At 38.2% G+C, this 11,522-nt stretch overlaps 1 protein-coding gene across 9 annotated transcripts in view; it reads right to left on the minus strand.

Annotated features, from left to right (window-relative positions):
* Positions 1 to 11,522, minus strand: part of RUNX1T1 (RUNX1 partner transcriptional co-repressor 1) — a 114,759-nt gene that overhangs the window by 30,040 nt on the left and 73,197 nt on the right. For all 9 annotated transcript variants that reach the window (XM_039548915.1, XM_039548916.1, XM_010404986.4 and 6 more), the window contains one exon: positions 7,278 to 7,459. In XM_039548915.1, the coding sequence (XP_039404849.1) occupies positions 7,278 to 7,459 (182 nt within the window). The remainder of the gene's footprint in view (positions 1 to 7,277; positions 7,460 to 11,522) is intronic.

Here is an 11,522-nt window from a genome sequence, read left to right on the forward strand (position 1 = left end):
TGCTAAAGCTCAGCATGCCATGAACTCCCATCAAGATAGGTGTGACACTGAGACTTTGGGGTAGAATTGACTTTAGATGATGAGAAATGCATCCTTCAGACAGTTTTGCACCACCTGGGCTATTCCGGTCAAAGGTGCTATGACTATCATTAATTTTGCAGGAAGATGAGATTAGACTCAAGTCCTCAGTAACGTTCAGAATTTCCCACTCCATTACTCTTAGACAGGGGTTTTATGCTCAGGCAACTTGGAAGAGCTACTGAGGGTTTCTTATGTTCTAGCTACACTTTAATTCAATTCAAAATCAGCTATTTCCAAAGCTGTCTCTACTGGACACCTCTGCTTGAGAACCTCGAACTCATACTGAACTAATTATCCATTAAAATTAAAAAAAAAAAAAAAAAAAAAAAAAAAAAGACTAGAGTTACTTCAATGGGTTCACAACTGTTTTGTGGAAGTTTCATTTCACTGAAATATGGGGTTTTTTTACCATGTGAATAAAGAAAACCTACAAAATATTAGCCTTGATAAGAAAGTTTATTAGGTATAAATATTGCATTGAAGTTTCAGTCCTCCCTCCAAAAACCTTTATTAAACTGCTGATAATACTCCAGCTTTTTTAAAAAAGAACTGGAAGAAATGGATGGCATAATGTATCATTCCTAGTAATAATACGATTTTTTGGCACCTTGAGAGAAAGGTAAATTTGAGCTAATTTTCTTGTTTGCCTCTTGTTAAAACCAACTGCTCTACAACAAACCTTCCACCAGGAAACAACCACCCTTGAGGGACTTTCTGGGGAAACAGTCAGTGTATTAAATGTCGCCCCTTGTAAATGGCAGGTTCACATTTACTGCCATTGAGAGGAAGGATGAAACCAAATCATTGTCAATATCCTCTGAGAGAGAAGATCAAACTAAGATCTTGTAACTAGCAGAAGGAAATTAAAAGATGGGCTTCACTGTTTTCAGGAGTGAAGCAATTTCTCAGAGACCTCACCAAAATTACTAATGCCAGAGAAGCTGCAGGTATATGTATTTTATTAAACTGTAACTTGGCAAAAAGGGGAGAATCTTTCACCAACACAGCAGGACATCTATTCTAATTTTGGGCGGATATAAAAGACATACTTTGCTAAAGTGGAGCATGTACTTTGTTCCAAAAGAAATACAGCATGGCTGTGAGAACTCCTAACCAAGAAAACCTGAGGTCCATCACATATTTTTTATTACTTTTGGCATGATGTAACTGCTTGCAATAACTCTCAATAGGTGGTGATGTTTCTGACAGCTCTTCAAGACAAGTTTTGTATTTGGTTGCTGGTGTGTGTTTTCTTTGCACATATGTACTCAAACTCAGTATGCCAATCTTCCAGTTGTCAAAATACTATGCAATCAAAAGAAATGGACTTTCCTGTCTGTACAAGACAAGCTATTAATTCGCCTAAGTCCTTTAGTGCTACAGTTAGAATGTTCTTTAACTTAGATGAGTAAAAGTCAGAAACAGCAAACGATTAAATAACTCATTGACTTTTGATCACTCAGTGCAGGAAAAGTAAAGGCAGAAAACTGGGACAAGTGGGAATCCAGTTCTCCTTTTCTGCACCACAGCTTGATGTTAAAATCATATATTTTCATACGTAAGTATATATTTGCACCTTAATGTACAGGTATTTCTGTGGTTTTTAAGAATGCTTTGTACTTCATTACCTTAACTGCAATGTGCTGCTTTAGCTTGGAAAACACACCAGGCATATCCACTGAACTTTGACTAACACAGAAACTAACATGACTGCTGAAAACACATTTACCGAAATTAAAATAATGTTTTTGCTGTTATGCTGGTCAACAGCTGCCGTGTCTTTTCTGGGTGTTAAAATTTAATTCTAAAATTTGTTGTTATATTTTCTGCACTGACCAAATAAAACAGCTTAGCAGAATACCAGAACGAGACTGTACATAAACTCATTTTATGTTTCTGACCATATAAAATATATAGAAAAAAGGTAACAACTTAGAAAACCTCATCAGAACAGAAATCACTGCCATATTTACTATATCTGAATATATTGACTATAGTGATAAAAGACAAGGTACTGAAGAGTGCCTTAATTCAGATGCTCTGAATTCAACCTACTAGTCTGCTTCTCAGCACAGTCCTACTCATTCTTTTAGGTCTCACCCCCTCGGGGCAACAGCATTTCCCCAGGTGCCTGAGGAAGCATTCCTGTTTCCCAGTAACTGGCAGGCCCATGTGAATAGTAGTTCCAAATATAACACCGTCACAATTTTAATCTGTTTTCATCTGATTTTGCAAAGTAACCACAAGCTGTACAGTGAACATGTAGGAAACGTAACTGACACTTACATTTTCCTTGATGTGCCTATAAATCAACACATTTGTTTGGAAAACTGGCAATATGATAGAGTCCTTCAGCTATAAACAAACAGGGGTCATTTTACTTGAAGCCATGATTTACTCAGATTAAAGACAGCAGAATAGACACTACTTTTTAGCCTGTACCCATTTAATAGAATTTATGTTGTTTGGAGGTTGTAATTTCAGTTTTAAATGATTGCAATTTATGGATAATTTCCTGTGTAGAAAATCTGACCATGCAAAACTGCCTTGGCTAGAAAATTAGGTTTCACCTGATCGAGAGTATTACGCCAATTTCAAAGAACACTACAGTCAGCTTCAAGACTGAGACAAAGCTGTTCATCTACTATTTGTGCAAGATGCTTTGACTTAAACTGATTTCCACCAATAAAGGTTTGATGAACCAAACAAATGATAATGCTTTGCTGGAATAAAGTAGCTGTTTATAATACTGTGCTATGGAAAAGATTAATACTGCCTTGTTAGCAGTTCATATTATGAAAATTCTTTTAAAATTCCTCATATTTAGACATGGCATACAAGGAGCACAGCTGTAAGAGCTGTGAGCATCCTTCACCTTACTGAGATACTGAGGAGCCTCTTCAAATAAGATTTACCTAACAGTATTATCAAAGTTGGGCTCTGTGCCCAGGTACCTTCAACATGTATTTCTTGTCATAGGTTCCAAGTGTACTGCAACCACAGCACCACTTTCTAAAGTCACAATACAATCATGGCCACTTTTGTTTTCTTTTCACTCAAAAGAATGCTATTCTAACAGAAGTTTTTGCTATCCTACATCCACTTTGTAGGCAGCTGTCATAAATGTAGAGTCACTATATGACATGCTCACATGCCATCAGCCATTTCCAGCAAGCTCACAGGATTTGTGTAATTAGAACAAAGTTTTGTGTGGTTAATATATTTAAAATCATGTAATTTATAATTAAGCATTCATTCACCAAAATAAAAACTCACTGTGGTCCAAGTTGCTTTGCTTTACTACAGCAGAACGTAAACTCCAAAACTTGTAAACAAAATACAGTGAACACTTTGTTCATGACATGTCATGAACAAATTACCAAAATGTGTTGTCTCCTCAGGTGTCAGCTTTCCTCTCTTGCAGTGACTGATGGTTCCCAGTGTTATTACAGAAACAGATTGATCTTTTTAATGAGCTAGTTTAATAGACTCCAAAATCTCACCGTGGCTGCTCATCCGTGTCAGACCATATGCACCAAGAAAACATTCAGTAACACACGAAGCTCGGCTGTCAGATTGCTCTATAAAAACTCACATATAGTAGACTTAGATATGCAGATAAATAAACAGAACTGGAAAATGGATATGCAAAAAAGGTTCTGAAATTATAAGCAGAAAAAATTACTGTATGTGGATTTTCTTTAACAAAAAATCATGAGGCAGCTGTGGTTACATGTAACACATGTTCCACTTTCTTTGCCTAATCCTCTACTGTACTCTGCCCCTACTGGAATCAATGGTATGCAGTTACCCATGCCCAAATGAAAAATATAAATGTGTAAGTATATATATAACATACACATTATATACAATGCATGCATGTATATATATATATATATATATATATACACACCTCTTCAATCAAAATTACTCCAACTGCATTTAGTTCTCCTGGAAAGATGTGGCCTTTGAGCAATTTTTTTTCATTTACGAGCCATGGAGTAAACCTTTTCTTAAAGTATGTCTGATATCTTCTGCTTTATTTTTAGTAGCATATTTGAAAATTACTTATATATCTACACAAAAGGTATATATATTTCCAGATGTTTCCTTATGCTCCTCCGTAAACAATTAAAATAATTAATAGTGCAATGAGTATAAAGCCAGACAAGTATTTGGTTTCAATACTCACTCAGTGTAGGCATGTTCTGCCTCTGAGGACAGTTTTTTGTGGTTGACTTACTTAATCATAATTAAAAGGTATGCAGACTCCAATTCAGTAAATTTAAGAATCTTTCCAAAAGCATCTTGTTCTTTTTACTAAATCTGTTGTACAAATGTTCTTGAGTGCACAAGACAACTCCACTGAACTTGGCTCAGCAAACACTGCCACGTATTTTTTCTGTATAGCTTTTATTATAGTCATAGGCAATGGAGAAGTAGATGTGACTAACCAGTGACAGGGTTGCTTGACACTGAACAAAACCAACTTATTTTTTAAGCTCGAGGTACCATTCCAATGGGTGCACTGGGTGGTCTCTTTTCACGTGAGCATTTTGCATTACAGCAAATACTTGGAGAGTCAAAAAGAAAGGATGGGTTTTTCTGATACACCACTTCCCCAGAACTAAGGAGCTGAATTTCAGGCTGCAGTTGACAGAAATTGCCGCACCTTGGAGTTTGCAGGCCAGTGGGACACCCCACACTACATCCTCCCTGGACCCTGGGAATTCAAACACAGGCTCTTACCCACAACACTGGAAGTTAAACTGTCTACCCCTCACCCCAAAAGCTGCATTACTACCTGTGGAGGAACTGAAGGCTCCCCAAGTTGTTCACAGCCTAAGAGAGGCAGATGTCAGTTGTGAAACCAAAGGCACTTGATTTCACAAGCACAGACTTAGGAATTTCAAGACCACCTACCTATTTTAACTAAAAGGAAATGCTGAGAACAAAATTCGTAAACGAGACCCAAATCTTTCTAGGTTTGGGCCTCAGTTTTAATTAAAAGATGAAGGCTGACTTTAAAATCCAATATTCTTCTGACCTGCTGGTCCCTTTATGGGCTAATCTTATGTCCTTTTTGTTATAAAACCAATACAGGGTCTTTCCATTACAAAGTTCTTGTTCTGGTCTCTACCTGCATCATCCATTTTCTCCCTCACAAGCAGGACTGAAGATAACACAGGTGAGATTGTACTTACTACAAAATAACCAAAATTCAACACTGTCAAACAGGATCTCAAATAGAGGGAGCATTATTCCAAATGCTAAGGATGAAAAGCAAAGGAAATACTTTATTTTGCATTTTTCCTTTGTAGCCTTGTGGGAGATGTGAGTAATACTGCTCTCTACTAACAGGAAAAAAAAAGTGAGTTAGGGCTGTCAGGAAGGCACATCTCTCTTCTCCGCTGTATTCTGTCAAGCAATACCTCACTGGCTTATGAGATAATTTCATGTGCCTATCTCCTTGTAGGAAAAATGTTGTGTCTGCTACTGACACTGGAGTACAGCATGCTGACATTTAAGTTATTCACAAGATATTAAGAGGCCTTTTTAACAGATGTTTTGGTACACTACTCTGCAAAGACTGAGGATATACAGAACTGCCCCGAGGTGCTAAATTCCAGCTTTGGAAAAGTTATTTCATTGCACATAGTAAGAGAATACACATAAAATGTCCAAAAATTAATCATCTTTCTGGGGTGTAGAAATATGCTTGTGTTAACCCCAGTAGCTGCTTCAGTTTGGTCTACTTGTCCGGAAAAACTGGTGAAAAGAGGGTAGCTACACATAAAATGAGCTTTTCTGCTTGTACCTTAATTTTCTTGTCTATCCATAGTGATTTTTCTGAAACACAATCTCAGGCAAACTAATTTCAAATACTTTCACATCTTTTTCTATCTAATGGCTATGTAACTTTAAATTTTACTGTTCACTTCTGGCTATGAGAAGACCTAAAGTTTTACCGTGAGCTTTCAGACTTTGTTTTCTCTTTATTTCTGTCCCACTCAAGCCTGTTCCAACACAAAAATGTCACCTGTACAAAGTTACGAGGCTTCTTGACTTCACAAATCTTCATCTTTTTCATTTAAAGGATAACTAGGACACTTGCATACCTCAGGCATACAGGTAGCAGTATTTGGCAGAACAGCATAATAGAAGTTTTCCACACTATAAAACCCATGGCAAACAAATCACTGAAAAATACAATACTTGAATCTCCCAAAGGTAAAATGTAAATGCCAGTTGAATTTCTAACATTAGCATAGGAAGACAGTTAAAAGTAAATAACCACAAGAGCCATTTCCTTGTAACACTAAACAAAGAACTTTATTCCAAAAATTAAAAACTGTTCCATACCCCTAAAGCTACTGTACTTCACACACATGCATTTGCTTGCCCCTTTTCTGCATGGACTCTTCTCAGCTCAACAACAAAACAGGTTTCAGTGAACATTTCTCCTCTTTGAAAGAACTATCCTTATGCATATTCCATGTATGGTTTTGGAAATATGGCATAGCAGAAGGAATCAAAGCCGTGACTGTGCTCTGGGGTTTGCCTTATACTTCCCAATATAAATGCCTAGCGACTCTCCTCACATTTAATGCTGAGTTCAACAAAACGTCAAATGCAAAGGACTCACATATGGAGCTGGCATGATCTGCTGCTTGTCACTTCATGACAATACTGTGCACAAAACACTGCAGGACTGGCTGACCATTACTTCTGTGTGGATATGACCACAGTGTGTCCTCAGGTGACTGAATCAGTGTGTGCATGTATTACATTTATATACACAGGAATACATATGAGTATGTAGTTCTCTCTCTATATATATGTGTAAGTATGTATACATAGACATGCATAAGCAGGGCCTGTTATGAAAAGGGCATGGGATAATGATTTTAAGCTAATAAGAGAGTAGATTCAGACTAGGTATAAGGGAAGAAATTTTTAATAAGGAAGGTGGTGAAACACTGGCACAGGTTGCCCAGAGAGGTGATAGATGCCCCATCTCTGAAAACATTCATGGTCAGGTTGGATCTGAAAGCAGGACAGGACCCGCACCCAGGGAACACTATCCAAGTATCCCCCCAACACCCACCTGCACGCTCCCCCCTGTGGTGGTGGAGCTCAGCATCTTGGACCCACAGACACTCTGGGCAGGGTATGAAAGGAGGGGTGGTGCTCACCTGTCTGGAGTTCGCCTCTTCCCGTTTTCGTTCACATCGAGAAGCAGCTCTGAGGAGTCAACAGGTGAGGTGGTGCTGGCATCCAGAAGCAGCTGTTCGTGCTGGGCGAGGTACTGGGCTGGGTTCTGCTTGGCTAGCCTTGCACAGTGCAGCAGCTCCCGCTGCAGCAGGGGCAGATTGGCCTGCAAGAGTGTAGCACATGTTAAGAGGGCAGCTTGCTACGAGGGCAGCTTGCAAACAGTTTCAAAAGAGATGAAGAAGAAAAATCAGAGGAAGCCTGCTCTAAGTTGAAACTGTTGCCATCATTCCCAGCTAGATTTGTTGAGGTTAGCTGCCGGAAAGCAGGCAGCCTCCAAAAGTGGCTATAGCTGTACTAAACATGCATGGGAGGATGGGACGTTACTGAAAATGTAAAAGAAAATTGTAAATGCTGTGAGAAAACCAGGTCTGAGTGCCACCCTTTTAAAGAGGGAAAAAACACTGTCTTGGCTGATTTTTTCTGCTTTCTTACTATATAAAACCTGATTTCCTATGGAGCAGCTGTTTTCAACAAGTGACAATCCTTCTTCAATATTTGTTTCCCATTCAGAATGCAGTTAGTACTCAGAAATTGTCTGAAACCAGGGGATCTGCAACTCTATAAGCTGCCTCAGTCACCATTCTTTGAGGGCCTTGGGGAGAACAGGATTGAGAATAGGATTGCCCTCAGCTTTCCCATTACACTTGCAGTTACACATTAAGATAGAGATTACAACAAAATCTCACGTTCCAGAGCTTCGGTTAATCAGCTGGAGGGCTACAATCTTCCTCCTAGCCAGATGTAGCTTGAAGGATTTCTAACTGTTCTTTCATGGCCCCACTGGGACTTGGGTCGTGGCCTGGAGATTACCAGGACTCAGACAAAGAGAACTGAGAAAATGCTCATTGATCCCTGGGCAGCACATTTTACCCATCTACTGGGGTCAGACTTAGTCATACTTTTTGCCAGAACAGGTGGAACTATATGTCCTTTCCCTCTGCAGAGATAGTTACACATCTTGGGAAACATCTTCCTTTCTTTGCAGCACATGCCAACATCGATCCTAAGAAAGGCCACTCATTTTTTACCTAATTATTTTTTGTACCACCAAGTGATGTGCCTTGACCTCTCTTGTTCCATGACTACTGCACAATTAATTTTTCACCTCAGAATTTTCAAGTATTGGATTAAATCTCATAACCACTAGGAACTGTATATAAGACAAAGAACTTCAGTAGCTTCCTTCGCTTTTGAAATACCTCCCACTTAAAAAATCCTAAAACAAACAAAACCAAAAATCCCTTATTTTTTTAAACAGGAAAATACTTTTGAAGTCAAAAATTTCTGAAAGTAATGTGCATGGAACCAAACAAAAAGCAGATGTTCTGAGAAGTTTTGAGCCCAGGATCTTGGTAAATTACTTTATTAGCATTATAACAATGGTAAATGCTCCAACACCTGTTGCTGTACCATAAGAGCAGAACCACTGCATCACAAAAAATGCCAGAAGAGAGTCAGTACATATGAAACTTATAACAGTGGAGAAAAAAATAGAAATTGCTATCAGTTATTCATCTCAGGATGGAAAGATGGTTGTGGAATATGGAAATTTTTTCAGACCTACCTAGAACAGAAATATTTTGTGAAAGAATCAAATATCTATTTTGTTTTGGTTATCAGAGAGAGAGACTGTGTCATGAACAGGGTTTTTCACTTGTTTTAATTCCACTGTTTCTTTAAAAAGCTGACACAGAATCCAAGTCAAGACACCCAACTACCTGAACTGCCTTGCATGGCAGAAAATGGTTGGAGAAGTTCACACATATTTACAAATAAATATCAGGAAGAAATAAAAGAATCAGATTTACTATTTGAATAGTGGTGCATACTTAAAAGATGTATCATCACATCTCAGCAGGCCTGTGAGGTAGAAATGTGAAGGCCCTACTTAGGAGGTGAGTAATGAAGGAAGAAACAACACATTTGTGTTCCCTATCCACTATCACAAACAAAAAAGCACCTTTTTAATATATAGATATTCCTAGAGACAACCAAATTTTGAACTGTTCAGCAAAAACTGTGATTTACTTGTTTTGCTTCTCCTAAAGAAATGTTCATTCTTGCTCTTTAACCATAAGCGTGAACATTTGCAGATAAACTTATCTAAATAGATTGAACAGATTTTGTTTGCACAGAACAAGCATGTACAGCTTTTAATAAGTTTATTAAACATGGATATACTCAGTTGCTTAATTTTTTAGAAGTTAATATAGAAAAGTATGATTGAAAACTATGATTATAGAAAACTTATAATTTGGGTTTGTAATAGCATAAAGTAATATTTGGACAAACACTTAACTCGAAGTCAAGAAAAGCTGTATTTAAAAATTTATAGTTCAGCTCAAGTATTTTCAATCTGCTCAAAACATTATTCTAAACAATCTTTATTAAACCATATATTAATAAACAATTAGTTTGTTGGGAGAAAATTAATCAGGACCTCTCTCTAGGTAGGTCAAGTGTGCAGACTGCTTCTGGTCACCATGGCCCTGATACACAAGAACTAGTTTTTGGGAAGATGACAAGAACTAATTTTGAATGCAGAATGGAACATCAACGTTCTCCCTACTGTGAGCAGGGAGAGATGAGACTCCCAAGGCAACTCAAGCGTACTCATAGAGACTGAAACCAACATGGCCTTGAACACAGAGGGTTGTGCAGAGATTCTGCTCTGACAGCAAAGGGAGTTCTCTACACCTGCAGCAGCACATTGCTACTGATGCCTATAGAGAGACTTCTGTACCTCTGCACATGAGAGATACAAGCCAGTCCTCAACCAGAAAAACACTGACTGCAAACAAACATGACATTACTGGCTTACACTACCCTAAATTGTTGCACTTCAGTGTCTGAAACATGCTCCACTCTTGTTTTGACTGGGCATTATATCCTTCAAGATTTAGACAGTATCTTCACCTCCTCCATCAGCAACATAAATATTCCAGTATTATAATTTAAATTGAAAAAGCTTCATTGGAACATAGTAATACATTAGGCTTTGATGTTTTTATCATTCCAAGTTTAAATAAATTATTACAGATGTATGAAAAAATAAAGATATAAATTAAGACAAATTTGTTCAGAGAGCCTGAGTAACTCAAAATATTTATACTGATGCTTAAAACAAATATGCACAGCACATCTATTGAAAAACAGTGTTGGCAGTACTGAACATGTACACCATGTACCACTTAAATTTAATAGATTAAATGCTGCTTGATATTAATATAGAAAATATGCACAAAAAGGCCAGTGAAGGTTTCTGCAGTTGAATGATCTTATCTTCCTCTGAACCAGAATCAGTAGAAAGATAAGCAATTCGATCACTATTTATTATCTGTAATAGATCAGCGCTCCCTGGCGTGAGGCACCGCACAAACACATGGTGAAGAGTAGCTTCTTTCCCAGAATTTTTATTACAGAAACACAAATATTGGCTTCTGTCTGCAACGTAGCGTTTGGTAGACCTAGCAATCTGTAGTGGATCTAGACCAGACAGGATATACAGTGTGTGAAAGGTTTCAAGAAGGTTTGAATGACTTGCCTATAATCAGGTAACACAGAGAGGCAAAGCTGGGAACAGAAAATAGGTCTGGCTTCAGGACAAGTCTTTGGGACAGAAGAGACTGCAGGGCCCAAGAGTCTCTCTCTTGCTGTGGAGCATGGCCGAGAGCCTAACTCTGGTCCTGGGAAGTGATATTGCCATGCTAACGCAGTCTTGAAGACAAAAAAGCCTCTTAGCGAAGATTCCGTCCCAGATTGCTTTGGTCGATAAAAAATACATATATAAAAATTACATGTATTTGCCGGGTGTTCCATCAAGAAGTACAGAAAGCTTTCCATCTGGTCCCTGCTCTGTAGACAGCTTGGGTTTTTTCCTGCTACAGAGTGAGTAGGCAGTTTGGCTGTGAGAAAATATGTCCTTAAAAATACTGAAGTACCTAACTACTGCTTTTGAGTGTTCATCTGTGTATGAGCACGCCTCCTTCACCCCTCTTGTCATCAGACAACCGCTACTTATCTATCTGTAGGTGCCAAACCAGAAAATCTTCTCAGTTCACATCTACCCATACTTACTGAGCTGAACAAGTTGAAAAAACAGCAGAATCAGGCTCAAATAACAACCATACGCTACCCGTGCCAGGACAAAAAGAGCATGTAACGCT

This window comes from Corvus cornix, chromosome 2 (genome assembly GCF_000738735.6).
Source record: "Corvus cornix cornix isolate S_Up_H32 chromosome 2, ASM73873v5, whole genome shotgun sequence".
In the NCBI taxonomy this organism is placed as follows: Eukaryota; Metazoa; Chordata; class Aves; order Passeriformes; family Corvidae; genus Corvus; species Corvus cornix.